This window comes from Camelina sativa, chromosome 18, assembly GCF_000633955.1.
Source record: "Camelina sativa cultivar DH55 chromosome 18, Cs, whole genome shotgun sequence".
Lineage (NCBI taxonomy): Eukaryota > Viridiplantae > Streptophyta > Magnoliopsida > Brassicales > Brassicaceae > Camelina > Camelina sativa.
Window position 1 is genome coordinate 11,724,373 of NC_025702.1, and position 21,524 is coordinate 11,745,896.

Genomic DNA, 21,524 nt, shown 5'->3' on the forward strand with positions numbered 1-21,524 from the left:
GTCGTTTTGCTTGGCCAGAGAGATCTGTTCTTTTGTTTTTTTCCTTACTCTAAAATAATAATTAGAGGAAAACAAAATACTTAAGAGTGACGAAGAGAAAGAGACCAAAAGAGATGCACGTGATGCGAGGGTGTCTTGGATTTTGATTAGAGCTGTTCTTTTGTCTTGTTGCTTACAGGCTTCTCTTCGTCATTATTATCAACAACTATGTAACTAAAATCTTTCATTTCTTAGATTCATGTAAGCTATGCTTTAAAAAGAAAAATTCTCCATTTTATAATTGTACAAGTTTTGTTTTCACCATAAGTTTAATTTGGACGTTAGTTAGCTAGATTTTAATTGTATTATAATATGTATATACGGAATTTATATGCTCATCACAAGTGGATGTTGCATTGATATGAAATATCAGATTTAAAAAAATTGATCTGGCCAACTATATTACTAAAGTGCATTTATTTTTCGGTCAAAAATCTTAAGAGAACTTCAAAGTTAAGCGTACTTCAGCTGAAGTAGTCTCAAAATGGGTGACCTTCCGTGAAGTGATTGTTGGAACTGTGCGAGTGAGGACAAAATACAGGGAAAAATCATGTGGTGATTTGGGGACTGTAACAAGCCTTTAAAGCATCCCGGACATAACAAACCAACCGTCGGATATTGATGCGCTCATGGGCCTAGTGAGAGGACGTGAGACCCATTAAGGAAGGTGGGCTCATAGACTGGGAGTGGACATCGGGTCTACTAAGAGATGGCGGTCGGGCGTTACAAGTGGTATCAAAGTCGAACCCGAACGGGTGCGGAGTCGAGTTGACTCACACTGTCGGGGGTGACAGTCTTGGTGCGCAACGAAGACGTTGCGATCTGTTAGTAGGGGTGAATTGTGACACCCTAGTTTGCGGAGAAGTTTAAAAGAATTGATTTGGCCATCTATGTCACCAAAGTGCACTTATCTTTTCGGTCAAAGATCCTGAGAAAACTCCAAAGTTAAGCGTGCTTGAACTGGAGTAGTCTCAGGATGGGTGACCTTCCAGGAAGTGATGTCTGAACTGTGCCAGGTGAGGACAAATCACAGGGAAAAATCATGTGGTGATTTGTAGGGACGGTAACAAGTCTTTAAAGCCTCTCGGACGTAACAAACCGACTATCAGATATTAATGGGTTCACGGGCCTAGTGAGAAGACGTGGAATCCATTAAAGAAAGTGGAACCATGGATTGAATGGACATAGGATCCACTAAGAAATGGGAGTAGGGGCATTACAATTATCTAACCATGTTTTTTTGTTTCTCGTTAATTTAACAAAGTTACGCTTAATTAGCTGGTAATATAGAATTCACGCAATATATATATAGATATGTAATATATATTGTTTAATCTCCACAAATGACAAAAGTTTACTCAAAAAGGTAATATAAGCATTGTTGTGTTAAGTAACTTAAGACGTGTTGCAAAGGACAGAAGTTAGGGTGAACATATACGGTTCAAAAGGGCGATATAACTTTTTACCGAGGTAAATAAAAAGGTGTGTATATATATATATTTGACATTCATATATATATATATAAGCATTTTTTTGTTTCACACATCTCGTATCAATTATTTTAGTCGTTTGATTCCCGCGATCGGACAAAATTTTAATGTTCCTGAAATGTTTTCGAAATTTAAAAACGTGAATAAATAAATATAATAGGAAAATAAACTCAATAATGAGTTGTAAATTGTGCAAGAAAACACATACAAGTGTCTGCTACATGTATATCTAGCGTGCCAAACAGGTAAGATTCAAAGGATGATGAGCATTATTAGGGTTTTTGGTTCTTATGTTTGCAAGAAACAGAACATTCTTGGGTAGGTTTTGGTGGCCCATGTGTTTTCTTTTCTTATGATGACTCTTACTACACTACATGTTGTTGATGTATATGATGCACGACGAATTTTATGTCTTTAGTCTTGAGTTACTGGTTAATGACACTTGATGTGTACTTTGTTCTTGGATTTTTCTTACTCTCTTTGTCAACTTCCTCCAATCAAATCCGCTCCGAAATATTATGACACGTAGATAGGACTGACGTTCTGTCCCGTTCCCCTCCGATTTGGTGACAATTATGTGTTTCAATCAAAATCCCCTCTTTAAACGGAAGAATTCGCGGAAATTATAATTTTAAAATGAAAAGAAATTTTATTAGCTTTATGATTGTAAAAATTAACCGGAATATTTAAAATTATAATTTAGTAATAGCTTTATGTTATATTTCTGCCTCTTTATTTTTGTTTAAAGAATATTAAACACATTTGGAACATGATTTTAGTTGCGAAAATTCTTGTTCCGAATTAGAAATGGAAATAACATATATAGATCAATAAACCGTCTCGTTCCCATATATTTACGTCATGAAATCCCGTTTCTACCACACCGTCACGCGTATTCAACTTAATGAGCATTCATATGATATGCCATGGTCTAAAATTTGAAACAATATAAAAACGTTATAAACTTCGAAATCCAATTTAATGGATTTACACCATGAGAACAAAGGACACAAAGTAGCCAAAAAAAAAAAAAAGGACAAAAGAGTTTATATAGGAATTTGATTTCTTAGATGGGATTTTTCTTGTTGCTAATCACCCAATTTGAAAAGGAATCGAGAGTATTCACATCCGCTCTGTAATGATTTTGAGTAAACTCAAGGAACATAGACCAAGTGAAGTCAGGATATTTTCTTGTTTTCATCTTCTCCAAGATCTCACTTGGTGGTCTCACCACTTTGTCTTTCTTCGGACACAAGAAAAATGCCATCGATTTCCTCGCGCATTCTCTATTCACAACCGCTCTATGCAAACAACTCTTGAATATCCCGTTCGATAGAGCCTAGACAAAACCAAAGTTTAATCAACCATTTGTGTATTGAGGTAACAATAATGTCAATTATTACTATATATATAGTTATCTATTAATTACCATGAAAGTGTCACCGATATTGACAACGAAAGCCTTGGGATTGGGGAGAATGGACCGCCATTGATTGTCAACAAAGACTTGAAGGCCATTGACTTGGTCTTGATGTAGGATGGTTAAAGAGCTTGGATCACAATGAGGTCCTGTACCTAACGTGAGATCTGGTGTTTGGCATGGAGGATAATGATTTAGTCTCATAATCGAATCATTCTCTTCGAAAAACCCTCGGAAATAGTCTCGGTTTACGCCTAAATTTAGCCCCAAAAGCTCCATGATCTTGAGTGATAGGGAACTCATTGCTTCACAGTAGTCTTGATACACCTTCCTGTGAACAAAACCGGGAAAATCATTAGCTTGACCGGTCAAATTGTTTCCGGTATGAGAAAACCGGTTTATTTAAAGTGAGACTAGATAACAGAGAAACAAGGGTTTGCTCTGTTCTGTTTTGTGGTTCTTGTTCTGTTTTAAAAGACACGTACCCGAAGTGTTCGAACTCTTGTCCTAATGTATCGGAGAAGTAATTTTGAACTGTTCTCGAGCCACTATTCTCGTTGGAGAATCGGAAAGAGAGAGTCTCCTTCCATGGGAGCTTGGTGGAGAATCTTCCGGTGAAGCTACTTGCGTAGCCACAGCTCTCACCGGGTTTTCTCTGAGCTCTCTGTTTTCCGGCGAGAGGCATGTCGAAGAAACGTTCCATCAAACGTTGAGCTTCGGATATGAGTGACTCGCTGACGCCATGATTGAGGACGAGAAAGAAGCCGTGTTTGGTGCAAGCTTCTGCTATGAGTCTAGAAGCTTCAAGAGTAGAGTCTTGCCTTGAGAGATCGATGAAAGGGACGTTGAGCTCGGGGATATCAATGGAAGGTTTCTCTTCGTCTGGCCAAATGAATTGGTTTGGGATTTGGTTTTGAAGGTTAAGAAGAGAAGGGTTGAAGATTATTGGAGGAGTTTGGTCGTTTCCAAGATCTTGTTTTGGTTCGTGTTCTTTCTCTGCCGGAGATGTTGTTGTTGTTGTGCAAAGTATCGCCATTTCTTTTCTTTTTTTCTTGGAGAGTTTTTGGGTTTTTGCTTTGTCTTGTTCAAAGTGAGTGTTGTTGAGGAGATGGGGGAACAAAGGGTCCTTGAAGTCTTTATATAAGCAAGCTTCAAGTCATGTTAGTGTACATTTGTTTGGTTTTTAAAATCTTTCTTATAATAATTGTTTTTTTTCTCTCATATTTTTTTGTCTTGAAGGGCTTTGCCACATGGGATTTCGTACTAATCTCTTTATAAGGTGAATATAATAGTAGTGTAATAAATAAAAAAAATTGCGTATATTGAACAAAATGTTTTGGTCTTTAATCAAAAGGACAAAAAGAACTAGACGACAATTAAATCCTAACTTAAATGTGTATTTGTTTCATGTGCTTGGTATTCATGCATGTTGGATTCAATCTTGATGTTATAAAATACAATCTTATCGGAATCTTGCAATCATTTCATGTAGATATTGTAATCAAAATAGTTACATGTGTGTATCTAGACTATACCACAAAAGTGTTAGAATGTATAAGCGTAAGACCTTAATAATTATTTTTAAAAACTAGAATTTATCATCTATAACATCCTAAAAATTTCCTTTATGTACATTCTACAATGTAATACTAACTGAACTTTTTGTGATCAAACATTTAATTCACTGTAAAAGAAAAATCGGATTTGACCACTATAGATGTCACAAAGACAGATATATCCTTTTAGAATCAAATTTGGCTTCGGTCCAAGAAACAAATTGCCATGGAGATAGGGACTGATTGGGTATGAAAATCACATCAAAACTATATTGTTTGTAAGCAAGCAAAATTTATGAAATCAATGGATACTTTTGTTAGTGTCTGTTTTTATAGTTGGTAGGAAGAAGAGGTTCCCGAGGTTATGTTTTGGCTCTATTAGGAGAAGTGTTGGTTCCATTTACTTTATTTAGTTTCTCGTTTTACAGAGTTTTTGAATATATTATTCTTTTTTACTTTAGGTTTTTTCTTGGTTGTTTGTCGAGTTTTTATTGGATGTCTAAGAGAAAATGAAATAGGAGAAAAACATTTGTATTTTCAGACTTTAGATCCAAACACAAGTAATAACTTTGGGCTGCTCTTATTACACTTAAATGGTAAGATATGGGGTCGATTTTGCAAACCCCACAACCTGCAGGATCTCTTGTAATTATGCCCAAATCATTCATGGTTGGTTCGACCAATTACGACTTTGAAAAAGTTCGTAGATTCGTTATTTTAGTGACACTTTATCATTTACTCGCATTTAGGTTCGTAAATAATTCCTAACTTTTTCATCAAAATTGAAAGATTTATAAGGAAAAAACAAATACAGGATGTTATTGTAATATAATCGTTACTTTTGCATTTTTATAATACACCTAGTGTCTTTTTCATTTCCAGTTTATGATACAAATATATTCAAAGATCATCATCTTCTAGCCTTATCATATTACTATAAGATGAAATTTCTAATCTTCTCGGACATTAATGTTATCAAACAAAAATTTGAAACCATATATATACATTTATTTCTTAATTTTTTACTATGATAATATTAAAAGTAACTGAAAATCTGTATATTAAAAATCTGTATATATATTTTAACTAAACCGAATTGAACCCGAAAATGGATCTGAATCGAGGAATTGTGTTTATTTGCTTTATTTTGTCATAACTAAAATTCTACAAGAAGTGTTTCTTCAAAGCAAAAAAAAAAACTCTACAAGAAGAAAATGGAATGTAGAAGTGTGGGAAAGGCTATTTTCTTCACACGTGTGCTTATTTGTCCAAACTTGAAACTAATAGGACATGGAAAAGGACAAAGAGGAAAACAAGTGTTGGGTGAAGAGAAGTAGGTGGTGGGGACAATAGATACGAGAGAAGTGAGTAGAAGAGCATAAGATGGTACGCATGATTTCTTTCTCTCTTTGCTTCTAACTGTTCTCGGAATCCAAATAGCCCAATTTCAAAACCCCCATTGGCCACTTCTCTGTTCCTCTCACTCTCTTCTATTAAAACACTCGTCAAAATATGACTCTGTTTTTTTTGGTTTTGGAAAAAAAAAAAACTCTAAATATGAATCTTGGTTTGGAATATTAGTGGCTAAAAAGGTCATCTTTCCTTTTATAAATGTAGGATATTTGGTGTAATCATTGAATTCCTAAGGGGGGTGTGTATTCAGCCCCGTCTCAAAATTTTTTTTTGTCCCTAGTCATATAATTTTTTAGGACCATTTTCTAACATAATTATTCTTTTTTTTTTCTGGTCCCCATTTGTTTAATATTTTTTTTAAATTTTTTTATGTCTCATGGTTATTGCCCGTCTTGCCCTAGGTATGAGCCAAAGTTGGGTGTATTGAAACAATGATTTTAGAAGTTTTTACGGGATTTAGAAAATTTGAAATTTTGATAGATTTTAGGGAATTTGATATAATTTATGGTAAAATTCTTTCAAATCCCACCTAAAACCATGAGATTTGGATTTCTGTATTTTTAAATCATCAGTTCAATAACAGTGGATTTGAATGGACTTTTTAAAATTTATGATTGAATAACATAGAATTTGTAAAATTTACACAAATCACTTAAAATGTCAATTTGAATACACCCCTTTTATAGGGATTGAATTGGTTATTGTAAATCCTAATTTTTGGTTTAAAGAAGAAAAAAAATACAATTTTTGGAATTTTTATACAAAAACTAAATTAAGATCCACATATCTACTTGGGNTATATATATATATATATATATATATATATAATTTTATTGATAATATTTGAATCTTAAAACCGGATTGGAATTTCACACACTATATTTTGTAATACAATTTAACTATATATTTCATCATAGTATGTGTATCATTTAAATAGTATGTGTATCATTTAAAATATTTATATCTTAGTTAGTAAGAAAAACAATTAAAATTTGACAAAACATAATTAATGAATAAAAAAAATGAAAAGTTCACAAATATAATTTCAAAATTAAAATTGTCTTAGATCATTGTTTATGATATGTTGTAATATCATAAATAGTAATTTTACCTCATGTCATAGTCACTCACTAATCATTATAAATGCGTTAAAATTATAACAAAATATAAAACAGTTTTAATTATTTTTTTGATCATAATTAACCAGATTTTTAATTATATATACGTCATTTTAATGGATAAGAGCTGAAATTTACATATCAAAAATAATATGTTCGATATATATATGAGGTGCCTATATCTTTCAAAATTAACAATACATGATCAATAGTGAAAAAGAAATGAAAAGTCCACAAAAATATTTGGAAAACTAACATTATTTTTCATATGTCAAACTAATTTTAATGTTTTAAAATTAACATATCTTATTCTATTATATAAAATTTTGTTTTGTTAAAGTTAATAGGTCACATGATGTGTTACACAATTAGGTTGTCAAACACATATAAAAAAATTAACTTGATGCCTGTCCGAAAATTTCAATATGTTTAATTTTTGATTAGAAAGCAAGAACTAAATCTGATTTGATTTAACATATGGACTAAGAAACTTAACTGTTTGACCAATGAATCAAGTCTTTCGGGACTAGTTACTTTCTCATGCCAAAATTTCGATATATTTATCATGAGATATTTTAAGAAAAAGAAGAAAAACATATCAGAAAAAAAAAGTGACAGATATTTCAGATATGGGATATAAAGAAGTTTATTTGCAACAAAATTATATAAAGAAGTTTTTGTTTTCTTGATATAAAGTACAGACATGAGATATTTATTGGCTCAATCTCAAAATAGAAACTTCAGTCACAACATCTATCGCACATGGCCTTGTGGCCCTTGTCCAACCACTTAATGCGTTTTATTATAAAGATGTTTGTACTCCATCAGAACTTAATCTCAATTATAATTTCTATATTTTTTGCCAGACAAAAAGACAAAAAGATGTGAGTTCCATTTCAATCCAATATATTCATCTAATCCTAATTAATTTAAGTTTAACCTTCTTACACATAATAAGAAAATAAACTAAAATTCAACTAGAAATACATCATTATTGTAATTAACAATTTTCTATAACTCAAAGCCAATATTATTCAGTTTTTTTCCCTATTATACATCATTATTAAGATATTTACTAATACAAACTGCATAGAAAAATTAAAAGATTTATCTTTTGAAACAATTTTTTTCTCTAAAACTTGAATTAATTAGGAACACAATGAATACAATATTTTTAAAATAATATATATATATATATATTGTTCATAAAAATAATTTGAATTCAATTTTAACCATTATTTTTCTCTTAAATTTATTTCTTTCACATATTTCTATCTCTCATTTTCAATACATTAATTTTTTTTTCATTTTTTCTAATCACGGTAAAACAACTACCACAAATGGTAGTGTCTGCTGCAATTCCTTCTTTTAGTTATTAAATCAAATAAATTCAGAATAAAAAAAACCCTATTACGATTTACATAAGGAAAATTCTTGATCTTGCAAAAAGAATGCTAAAATATTATTCAGGAATCAGGATATTAAAATTTTAGTAATATTTATACTCATCATATTATTTAAAGCTACTAGAGAGCACAAAAAAAAGAAATTAAATTAAATTATAATGATAATGATAATTTTTTAAAATAATATTTTGAATAAATTTTATGTTAATTATTTATATATTTCTAATAATTCAAAACGAGATATGGAAAATAACTCAATTTTCCCAACCAGTATATTATTTATATCAGTTTTATTTTAAAAATAATGAATATTTATTTACAAATATATTAGTTTATCATACCAATAGATAAATTTATTTAGATAAATTTTTAGTTATTATATTATTATTCAATAATTATTTGATGATAGTTTTAGTTTTAGTCTTAAATATATTTCTTAATTCATCCCAAATTCACCCCAAAAAAAGCATGATTCAGTTAAACAACGTTAACCATTTTAGTTAGAATCAACTATTTAGCCAAATTCATCCGTTACTATTTAGACCAATTTAACCAAAACTTTTATAAAATACCAAAAAGTGTTTGGAGGTTTTGACATCTTTCCTTATTTTCAGAAAATTGCTTTCTAGTATATCTATATAGGCCCTGTTCGGCATTTCATCGCTGCGACAGCGATCCAAACTAGAAAAGTAGAAGAAAATAAGAAAGAGAAACTTAGATCTCTCTTCAGAGATTTTAGCGACAGCTTCTCAGGAACTAGCGATAGAAATTCCATCTCCTGCAACTGTATTTTTTTCAGATCAACTTGATTTTTGCCTTTGTGAACGTCTTTTTTTTTTCTGTCGCCATCGCTATCGCAGCGATTAGATAACGAACACGGCCATAGACGATTTTACCTTCAACACATACTATCACATAGATGTACGATAGACACTTCTACTAACACAAATACTGATACTGTAGCATCCATATTAAACACTTTTATTTAGAATAAGTTTCTACTTAAACCAATATGGAAACTCGGATACATTTATTTAATAATACAAAACTTTATTCTCTAGGGATCGAACCTTCTATTGTCTCAATTTGTATTGATGTAGATTAAAACTCATGAAAAAAAAATATGTCAAAGAGTATATTGTACAAACAAATTATAATAATGTCACGCCACATATATAGGCATCATCACTAATGTGCGCAGCTATTGCCTTAATAGATTCCGGTAATTTTGAAGAGATACACTGTACACACAATTGATACGGTCATCAATGAGAAATTAGTTCCCATAAGTAGTGAAATAATATTTCTTCTCATATCCAAAGAAAATCTTTAGGTAACTGTAGAATGTGGATACTGATAAGTGATAACGATTCAACCACCAATAATGTCAACTACATAGTGCGACAGTAAGACAAGATGCACGTTGGTTACAAAGGTTGTAGTGGTACCTTGTCTCAATTCGTTAACTCTTGAACACCTCTTCAACACAAAGTCACTTTCTCTCATAATTCTAGAGCCATCACTAAAACTATTTAATATTTATAATATGTAGAATCAAAGTTATAAAAGAAATGTTGCAACTTCTTGTATATTGAATCGTAAAAAGCAAGACCTTTTTATTTTATTTTAACAAAAGTAAAAATCAAGACCATATATACACCCAAAATTCACTAAAAAAAGTCATTGACCAAAAAAGTAAAAAAGAATTAAAAGTTTGATTGGCTCGTTGTTTGCCATCAAGATGGCAATCACAAAGATGATATGAAAAGTGGCAAGTAAAGTAGTACAACTTTTGCTACACCGTTAAAAAGTTTGATCGTTGCCAACCGAAATCAAAGTCCTTTGAAATTTGTTTGAATAACTTAGGATCTTGTATTGAAGATTCACACAATTCGAGTTCGTGAAGAGGCAAGCATTATACAACCACCATTACAGTGCGAAGATTCAATTCATTATCACCTGGTTCCAACTTCTAAGGTTAATATACAACCACCATTACATCCTTAAGTCGTTTAAAATTATTTATTTATAAGCATGCTAAGCTTTTTCGGTTCTTTAATTCCTATAATGATTTTTTTTTCTTTTCTAAAAAGTGTTATAAGTGAAATTACCAAAGAGAATAGTTAAAGTTATGGATGGTTAACGAGTAGTAAATACTGTAACAAGAAGTCATCCAATCCCTTGTTAGGATATATCATAAAGAATGTTATTATGACCAAATATATTGTAAAATATAAAATGAGAAAATAAATACTCTTTCTGTTTCTAAAAAATTGATATTTAAAAGCTTTTACACATTTTAAGAAAACAATGATTACTGAGTTTAAATATATTTTTTTGACTAAAGAGATATTATTTAATTTTAAACCAATAACAATTCAAAATTTTAAATGTTTTCAATGATTATTTCTTGAAATTTATAAAACATCATTCTTTATGGGACAAAAAAATATTCCAAAACATCAACTTTTATGAGACAGAAGGAGTAAAAAAATAGTGGAAATTAAATTGAGGTGAAGCATATTAATCAACAACGAAAACAAAAGAAGTACCAAAATTCACTAGTCCTGAGCCATGACAAATAAAGACGTCCAAAGTTTCTACTTTCTAGGGTCCATCGATTCTGTTACAGAATACCAAACTCAAGAAAAGTCATACAAAGAAGTATCTGAAAAAAATATTATCAATTTAGAATAAATTGATGTTAGTGATGTATTTGCAACACTTGTTACGTTCATATTTATTCTTTTCTCGGGTGGAGATATCTGTACATTTTCTATTTTTGGAATTTAAACCAAAATGATTATAAGAAATTGACGTAAATAGAAAAAAAAACGTAGCAACCCAAAAACAAAGACAAAGTGATGTAAAGTTAGAAATAAAAGAGAAGTCAAAAGCGAGCATTATATTTTACTTTCCATGTACGAGCCAATAAAAAAACTATTGTTGTCTTGTCACTTAGCGTCTCTACTTTATAAACCACTAAAATAGATTCCCTACCTTCACTAAACGATGAAAAAAACCTGCTTTTGACATGACAATCTCACTATCAAACTATAACTTCTCCTACTCTTATCACACACAACAGGAAATTGCAGGTAAGTGTTTGATATCTCCAAAACAGATAACAAACAAACAAACCAAAGGACCTACTTCTTCACTTGTGTTCCGTACAAATAAAAAAACTCAAATGTTCTATTGACCAGACAGACCTTACACAAGAGATGCATGAGGCACCACACGAATGGATCAGAAACCGAGCTAACCCGTTAAACCCGAGGGAGAACAGAGTGATCAGGTCAAGGAAAACAAAAATGGGATTACCAAAAGAGATGAATTAAAGAAGGTGGGGAACAAAGGGGGGATATGTGCTTAATAGAGTTTTTTTTATCTTTCTAAATTCAAAAAGGATAGATGAAGTAACAAATGCTGGACCCTAGGAATGGACTACGTTTCGACATCGGATTTGTCAGTCACATTAGGACACACAACACAGTTCCTCTTCCATTCTCTTGTTTATCCACTTTTAAAAAGATTACCTTCTTTTTTTTCTCTCTCTTGTGGCATTATTGAGTGGAGAGAGATTGAGAGTACTTAACTGATGACACTAGACAATCAGGGAGCATATATGATCTCCAATAGATCTTTGTTTCTTGATTCCCCTAGAAAAAGACATGACTTTATCACTAATAATGCCAAAAGCATGTCCCTCACTGTTTAGGACATTAGAATGTGACCCAGGCGATTGAGCGCATAACAGAAAATGATATAGACATGATCAGAAAATTAACAAGGAAATATCTTTATTTACCAAGAATCTCTGTAAATATGTATGTGGGTAAGTGTTTTATTCAAACACATCTTGTTAGGTCATGGCGAGTAAGTGCTTCACAATCCTGGTCAGCAAACCAATCACATTGAATATACTGGAATGGAAGAGTTCTAGTTTCTTCCCTAACTTTTTCCTTTTTCTTTCTAGATTCTAAACAAAAATAACCAAGAAAAATGATATTGGGCTGTGTGTGTTTGTGTGTGTATAGTGGAAGTCTTACTTGAACAGCAAATGGACTGGTCTTTGAAGGGCCATTGGGAGATAGTCTCTATCATTGAAACTTGTCAGCTAAAGGAGCCTGCAAATACATCGACTGAAAAAAACAAGTACAACTAACTCTTTGCTTTCTAATCTACTTGTGCCACTGCAACTGAATATTCACTTGGTCTCCTCCGAAGAAAAAGACACCAACCAAGAATAGGGAAGATATAACAATTGAATTCACGAGTCCAATACTAAGCAGCATAAGAGACAACTTTTTTCATCATATAGGTACATGACTGTGCATATAGTATCCAGTAAGGTAGTCTAGGGCCTAGGCGACACAAGAAAATAGAATACTTTCATTGGCATACCAGATATCTTACACTAAGCATTCTTTTCTACGACATAGATCTCTATCTTATATAGCCCATGATCATCGGAGATCATGACTCCACAGGTGAAGGAAAATATATCCTTTTATTTATGTAGAAAGACGTATATAGTTATACATGTTACACAGATAAGCATTTCATTGCCCTGGAATTTTTAAATAAACATGGCAGACAAAACTGAAGTCAGGAATCCAACTTGCCTTTCAAAAAGGACCATGTGACACAGAATAGTTTTTTCTTCATGTAATGACTGTGGGCTTCTCCCTCCCTGTGAAGTCCTTCAGCTTTGATACAGACAATGCAAGATCTGTTACATAACAACCAGATCAATTATTACTACAGTCATGAATAAGACATCTTTAAGTCTCCCGAAACAAAACAAGAACGAACCAATTAAAGGTTTTAGAGCTATTTGTGCATCCACATCATGCTTTGAAACATCTGGCTCAAATTGTTCAATGTATATTCGAACTGTAGCACCAGCTGAACCAGTTCCCTGGAACAAAAAAAAAAATCTAAGTTAGGTCACTGTGTAAAGGCCAATGTGTTACATATGAAATTAAGAATTTGATTTATTTTGGAAGAATCTACAACATACGGATAAACGAAATATGATTCTGGATCCATCCGTGAAAACAAACCGAACACCTTGCTTGGATACAACACTTCCATCAACCTACACAGAAATGTAGAATTTTCTCAGGATATCAAAAGTACAGGCATGGGTGAATCATAATCAACATTTTTTATTATCGGACTTACAGGATCTGTGTATGAAAAGTCATCTGCAAACTGGAGGACATAGTTTCCTGAGAGACGAAAGTTGTTATGAGCAATAAAAAAAAGTTATTAAATACGGAGAAAGAAATGGACTGGGATGAACCTAACCATAACTTTCACCGGCCTTGCTCTTAGACACAATATCTCTAAGATTCTCTATCATTTTATTGGCTCCTTCAGATTCACATTCCTGACACAGTCATAAGACACTGAGGGGTTTCTACAGTAAAATGTAATACTCTGAGACATGTTACAAAAATCATACACAATCTTACTTCATAGTCATATCTGGAAAAGAAGTTCCTTCCATACGTAGCCCAATACTCTTTCACAACATCTGCAACAGACACCAACTTGTCCCCTGCTTTCTTGTCCTTGTTGCGATGAGCTAGGATCGAAAGCCACGCCAACACAGCCCTGTCATTTAAGGTTAAAGTCATCCTACGACGTAAAAGCAGAGTAGCATATCCAAAGCTCTGGAATGGGATTGAAAAAGCCATATACGTAGAAAGCTTCATGAAAACCAACTTCACTGACAGCAGGCATAGATTATAAAGATTTGAGTCAGGAACAATTTCAATTGCCACCTTTGTCTTAGTAACGAATCTATAGCTAAATGATGAAGTAAATCATGGGTGATTCCAGTTATAGAAAATCAAAACTATTAGATGGTTCAGGTCAGTATTTTGGGAGTTTCACTCACCGGATTACCAGAGATCAAAGTGTCATAAAATTTTGAAAAAGACATGATACAATGCAGGATAGATTTAAACACCATTCACAAACTGATATGTGATGATAAAGCCATTAAGACGCCCACTAACATAGATACTGAAAACATTGCATGTCGATGGTTGGTTTATCGCATATTCATTCACCCAGTTGGTAATGAATATAAGGTTTAAGGAAGAGAGTACCATATGCCATCCTTCTCACGGATGTGATCAGAACCTGTACCAAAGCTCTCTTCTCCACAGATTGACAATTTTCCAGCATCCATAAGATTTCCAAAAAATTTCCATCCGGTGGGAACCTAGAAGAAACAAGTTACCTTGTCAAAAAGTTTTCTCTTGATATATCAGGTTGCAAATCTGGAAAATCCATAGGTTGACTAAAATGGTTGACCTCGAAGAAAGGAAGCTTCAACTTCTCGGCAACACGATCAAGAGCGCCGCTTGTTGGCATTGAGCGTGCTAGCCCCTGAGCATAAATTCCATATCCATAAACTTTAAAAGGCACTCTACCTAATAGAAAATAACGAAAAGCATTTTATGCAAAGCAGTCCATACCTTAGGGCCAGCTCGGAAATATGGGATTGCTTCTTGTGCATTGGCTGCGATGATAGCTACAGAGTCTGAAGGAGTGACAAAGAATTTGTTTCCTAAAACCATATTTCTGTCACCATCACCTGTCAGAAAAATGCACTATTACGGTGACTGAATTCGGGGCCAATGTTCTCTCCTAAAAGAACAAAAAAAATTGAAAGATATCTGTCCACAATCATACCATCACTTGCTGCTCCGAAATCAGGTCCATCATCACGATACATGACATCAACCAAATCCTTTGCATATCTATATGTAAGAAGGTTAATAGAAGTTACATTGTAAGTGAGTATGGTGAAACGTCTCTTCAGTTTGTTTCTTACGTCAAATTAGGATCTGGATGGCCATGCCCAAAATCTTCCAGAGGAACCCCGTTGGAAATTGAATCCTACAAACATGCTTAACATCAATCATCTGAAATATCTAGACGTTCCAAAATTAAATGACACATTTATCTTAATGTCAAAGACATACCGGTTTGGCTCCAAGATTATCGACAAAAATTGGTTTCGCATAGGCACCAGTAACAGCATGCATGGCATCGAACATGAACCTAAAGGCAAGGAAAGAAACAAAAGTATATAAAAAGTCATCAAACAATGGCCTAATTTCGGTTCTTAGCACGTTGAAGGGCTCTGCAACCAGGCTGGAGGCGCATATAATAGGATCATCAACACCCAAAAATGACATTATAAACTTCTAGCCTGTTTGGCTCTAGATGTAAGAACATACCCAAAATCTGGTCTTGAAAGAAGACCTCTGATGAGATCAAAGTCAAACACATCCTGCATAGAATACCATGGACATAGGTCACATTTCTAATGTCAAACAAACCCAATATCATAAGAAAAGAACAGAAGAAGCATATGAAGGTATTCTTACCTCCATGAGCTCCAAGTAGTCGGAAACGGGATCTATAACTTCCACACTGAAACTCCCATATTTGGTAACGCCAACTTGGGAAAGATCAATGTCGGGAATTTCTGCCACCTTAATCTCAGATATCTGGAATAGTGTACCAGAAAACAGCCCATTATACAAACAATTTGACGGACGCCACCATTGCAGTGATCATGAAGGGAAAATTTTGGCTAGATGCTTACTGAAAGTGTATTTCCATAAATTTTGTCAGTAATGGATTCAGGAGCCGGCTGACCACTGCTGTAATTGAACTAGAATTTAACAAAGATAAGATAAGGTGATTAATTAAACTTCCAGCAAAAAGCTGATTGTAAAGTATAACTCAATTGTCGTTCAAGACCCAAATATCAACACATAATGAAAAATAGTCTAAATTAATACTTTTCACATATACTAAGGTTACAGATTATTAAATGAAAAGAATGCAAAGGCATGTCACTGATATATCACCTTGATACCCCAGTCATATTCAGGTCCACCAGGATTATGACTTGCACTCATAATAAATCCTCCATTTGCCTGTGAAAATTATTATTACAAAAATGAGAAATAGAAAAATGATGTTGCACTTTTAAAGAAGAAGAAAAAAGTAGAAAAGCTTGCCTTTCGTTTTCTGATTACAGCAGAGACTGCTGGGGTAGACAAAATGCCTTCCCTACAAGTATTTGGCTATCAGCTTGATAAGTAAATAAAACCCAAGGAGGAACTGACAGACTAGCTCAACAAACAACCCTTAAAGTTACTTTCTTACGTAAATAATGTGATACCAATAGCTAGGGAGACCAATCTTTCAGCATTGTAATTCATCATCGAAAAAAAAAGAAACTTACTTTCCAACTAATATTGTCCCAACTCCATTCCCAGCAGCAATTTTGATGATGATCTGTAAGAAAAACACACACGGCTTCAACAAATGAAATGAGTTTGAGCAACATATAACTTTTGAAAATACTAAAAGTAACCTGTGAAGCCTCCTTGTTGAAGTAACGACCATCACCTCCCAAAACCAACGTCGCGTTCTTATAATCCTCAAGTGGTAATGAATTAAACAATGCCTAAGCCACAGAAACGATTAAAACTATTCACCAATGAACTCAGAATAGGAAATCAAAACTGGAGTTATACAAAATCAGAACCTGAATCCAGTTGGCTAGATAATTCTCTTCCATGAAAACTTTAACCTGAACTTAAAAAATAAAAAGTGGAAGGCAATCAAAATCACTCCAACACTTGAGATATTCCAAAAATTCGGAAAAAAAAAAACGATTTGATTACAATCAAAATAACCTTCTTCCGTAGGCCGCTTGTTCCAGTCTTCTGACCTTCAATAGGCTTCGTCGGCAACGATTTAACCTAATTTTTTTTATAAAAGAAAAAAGCCAAAAACGAATTAATAACAAAAAAAAAAAAGAATATTCAAAATTCGAAAAAAAAACGCAGCGAGAGATGAAACAAAATAAAACCTCAATGCTATCAGTTCCGGCGACGACAGCCCCAGAAGATGAAGATAAAGCTACAATTGACTGCAATCGCGAAGAAGCCGGTTTGGTTCTGAGTTGAAATCCGGAAGAGAGAAGAGAAGACGGCGAATACTTAGCGCCGGAGAATCTAGAAAACAGGAATACGGTATCGAATCTCGCATAAGTGGACGCCATTGTTGAAAATTGAAATACGAATCGATCAATGAGAGAGAACTGAGAAGTGTCCGTTAAAAAAAAAAAAAAAAAAAAGAGTGAAGAAGAGGAGAGGATCCTGGGGAAGAGAAAAAAGTAAAGATAAATTGGGTTTTAATCAGAATCCACATGTACCAATGCCTTCGCTTATCTAGAGAGACTCACACTAGTCACACGTGTCACTGTTTCGATTAGTGTATTCTCGGGTCTGTCAAATAAAACTGTTGTTTGGTACTTGTAGCAAAAAAAGATTTGGTAGCTTGTGGAATAATGGCAAGATCTTCTACTAAAATAAATGTGAAATATATACTACTAGAGTGAGCACATAATTACGATCTTAGTAACGTATATGGTGGGAAAATATCAATCATCCCACATAATTACGATCATAGGTACACCCTATCCCCAAAAGAAACGTTAACCATTTCACCATTTTTGATGGCCTCCCACAAATAATTTGGGCTGTCTTGATCGACTCTACCTCTACTTGGGCCTCTTCAAACTTTTGGAAACACCAACTTCTAGTCCTGGGCATTCAGGTCTTCGGGTCGGGTTCGGGTAGGAACAGGTCGGATTCGGGTTTTACGGGTAAGGGAGTTTAGAACTCAATAGGGTAAATAAAAAATTTCGGTTTGGGTTCTCTCGAATTCGGGTCGATTCGGATTTGAAATCTCAGAACCGGTAAAAACCCGAAAAAACTTGGTTTCGATCGGTTCGGATAAATTTTACCCGTTTATACTAAAAAAATCCTGTGTACCCGATTTATAATGCAATACCCGAAAAAATTACAAACAAATGTTAGGTGAAACCTGAAAATTTCACATCTGAAATTCAAATCCAAACATCTTAATAGATAAATATGGAGTACATTCATCATTCTCAAATTCATATGACAAAGAAAATATTTAAGCAAAAGAAGAGATAGTAGAAAAGTCTCTTAGAAATCCAAAGTCTGATGCAAAACAAAGATAATATATATAGATAGCAGTAGGAAATACTACACATTCAATCTTCATAATTCAGACTTGAGTCTCAGAAATAGCAATTGTTCTCTCTTAGGTCTTATACAATTCAAAAAGAGAAATATATAACACATGTCAAATTCATTATAATTGGAAAAACAATATCAAAAGAAGAATTCAGAGACTTACTTATCTCATCCTAAAGATCTTGCATGTTGAAATCAGGTTCAAACTCTATAGAAAAATAAATAAAAACATAATGTTAGAAATCACAAGCCATAAATCAGAACAATAACTTGTAAGCGTTAAAAGTAGTTGTTGAATTGTTGTTGAATTGTTATCTCTCATAAGATCATCTAGCAACTCTACTTCAGCAAGTAGTTGCTGAATTGTTGAGACTCCTTTTTCATTGATGTGGATCTCACATTTCAACCATTGCTCAGTACACATCAACACTTCAATTATGTAGTGTGTCAAGCAGCTTCTGTATGGAGTTACAATTCTACCACTTGTGCTAAATGCAGATTCTGATGCTACTGAAGATGCTTGCATTGCAAATATATCCTTAGCTATTAGTGATAGAACTAAATACTTCCCACTGTTGACCTTCCAAAAGGATAACACATCATATTCTGTACCTTTTAGAAGATTTGAAGACTCGACATTCTCTTTCAAATACATATCCAACTCATTAGATGAGTTTTGAACTCCTGTTTCCTTCACAATCTCATCATATATGATCTCCATATCCTCAAGTACAACTCCATTAGGCAGAACTGTTGTCGGACATAAATCACTTCCAACTTGTTCTTGCTCTTGAGAATGATTCCACGACCCTTGTGATTGAGAAGAAAACCCATCTGACCCTTTGTTCAATAAACTTGCTCTAGTATACTCATCATACAAATCCATCAAGATGTTCTTAACTGAATCAGAAAGATGATTAGACTCCACAGAGTTCTTACCATATAGCCTATCAAAGCATAGCTCAGCAAACTTCAATTTCTTCCTCAGATCAAAAACGCTTGCTACCATCACAAGCCTATTCATTTCTACCTTATCTCCAAATGGATTCCAATACTTGTCCAGCTTTGATAACATAGATGATGCCTTAGTCTGCAGCTTTTGATCAACTATTTGTGTGCTCATCGAAATTAAGTTTTTAGTAATGAAGACTATCTCATTGTAGAGCTTATGAGATGCAACAGAGTTAGACGCTGAAAGAACCAATGTAGATTTGTAGAAGATGCCAAAATCTGAGCAAACCTTTCAACATCATCCAAATATTTTTTAACAGCAGGTCCAATCCTTTTAACGCCATCCACTTTTTCCAGAAAATAGTCATTATATAGTTTATCTTCAGCCTCCATCCTCTCAAATGTCGATCTAAACTTCAAAACTTGTTCTAGCATGAGATATGTTGAATTCCATCTTGTCTTGACATCTAACGGTACACTTCCCCTCCTCATCTTCCTGTTTCAACTCTAAAATCAAATGATTTCAATCTATTTGTTGAAGATCTCACATACTGGATTCCATTCCGAATAGCAGCCACACTATGATCAACTTCTATCAAACCATCCCTCACAACTAAATTCAAAATGTGAGTAGCACATCTCAAATGCAAGTACTCACCTTTTAGTATCAATGCATCATCTCCTCTCTACAACATAGCTGTTTTAAAATTAGTCATGGCTGAACTATTAACCGTAGCATTATCAACAGTGATGCAGAATACTCTCTTTACATCCCACTCATCTAAAACCTGAATAAGAACATCACAATTTTTTCCTCCCTTATGATCACAAACATGCTTGAATCCTATTATAATCTTCCTTAACTGCCATGTATGATCAACAAAATGAGCTGTTACAACCATATAGTTGGCTAAAGTAGTGGGACAAACCCATATATCTATAGTCAAGGACAACCTCTGCTTGTTAGTGCCAAGAATCTTCTTCATAGCTGCTTTTTTCTTCACATAAAGCTCAACAATGTCTCTTGTAGCAGTTCGCCGAGAGTGAGGCTTATACAATTTAACTTTGGAGCAGAAATGTCTCTAAGCTAAACACTCAACAAAAGATAATGGTAACTCAGCCAACGCTAACATCTCATTTGTAGCTTCTCTAAACACTGCTTCACTAACCTTACTCACTCTAACAGAACCATCAGCACCATCAGGAGTCAAAACAGTTTGAGTACTGTCTTTGTTAGCACTTAACCATACCTGGTATGATTTGCAGGTTTTTAGAACATGCTTCTTCAAACTGGAGGTCCCAGATTTGCTTGCACACACCAATTCTTTACCACAGTAATTGCAATTACATAGGTTTGGATTGCTTACATGGTGAAATGATTCCAAACCCAAGACCATGTCTTATTTTTCGTCTCAGATTCTTTCTCTTTCCCTTCCCTCTTGGTTCTCTTTGCATAAGCAGGTGTTGGAACATCATCGTCCGTCAGCTCCATCTCATTTGATTGATCACCATCCACATCACTCATTGGAGTATTTGTAGCTGTAGGACCAGAAGAGGCCATCTGCATAAAAATTAAAAATGATAAACAATTATGAAGCAGAAGTTTTCAAAGAAATCAAAAAGACAAAAAGCATAACCCATAAGCTTTAAAGTTCAAAGAAATCAAAAATCAAAGTTTTCACATTTCACAAATCAAAACATATACTAAATCTTACTAAAAAGGTATTCAAATTCCATAAAAAGATTTGGAGAACTGAAGTTACTGAACTATAATCAAAACTCAAAATTAGAAGTGATAAGTTAATACCTCCGATTGATTTCTGGACAACGCCGATGGTGGAGAAGTGACTAGAGACAATGGTATCAATGGAGCTTCTAGATCTAGGTTTGTGTTGGAAGGTAAAAAAAAAATTGATAAAGGCAACAAGCAGGAAAATATTGCATATCGAATAAATGCAAGAAACTCAATCGACTAAAGGTAAGTAGGAAACTCAATCGGCTGTTGGAATGTGTAAA

General features: G+C 33.6%; 2 protein-coding genes across 2 annotated transcripts; both read right to left on the bottom strand.

The window, feature by feature from the left end:
• LOC104761183 (gibberellin 20 oxidase 2-like) lies at positions 2,555-4,061 on the bottom strand. The gene is made up of 3 exons (XM_010484222.1): positions 3,435-4,061; positions 2,959-3,280; positions 2,555-2,868 (listed from the first exon to the last, which is right to left on the bottom strand). The coding sequence occupies exons 1-3, from the start codon at positions 3,983-3,985 to the stop codon at positions 2,596-2,598; spliced, it is 1,146 nt and encodes a 381-aa protein (XP_010482524.1). The 5' UTR covers positions 3,986-4,061; the 3' UTR covers positions 2,555-2,595.
• Positions 12,937-17,652, bottom strand: LOC104761184 (phosphoglucomutase, chloroplastic). Its single transcript, XM_010484223.2, has 22 exons — positions 17,360-17,652; positions 17,184-17,249; positions 17,033-17,077; positions 16,859-16,951; positions 16,727-16,779; positions 16,500-16,551; positions 16,347-16,415; positions 16,079-16,147; positions 15,858-15,980; positions 15,708-15,760; positions 15,450-15,528; positions 15,299-15,363; positions 15,157-15,224; positions 14,940-15,058; positions 14,776-14,850; positions 14,568-14,683; positions 13,926-14,067; positions 13,759-13,840; positions 13,633-13,679; positions 13,469-13,546; positions 13,261-13,366; positions 12,937-13,177 (listed from the first exon to the last, which is right to left on the bottom strand). The coding sequence occupies exons 1-22, from the start codon at positions 17,549-17,551 to the stop codon at positions 13,110-13,112; spliced, it is 1,860 nt and encodes a 619-aa protein (XP_010482525.1). The 5' UTR covers positions 17,552-17,652; the 3' UTR covers positions 12,937-13,109.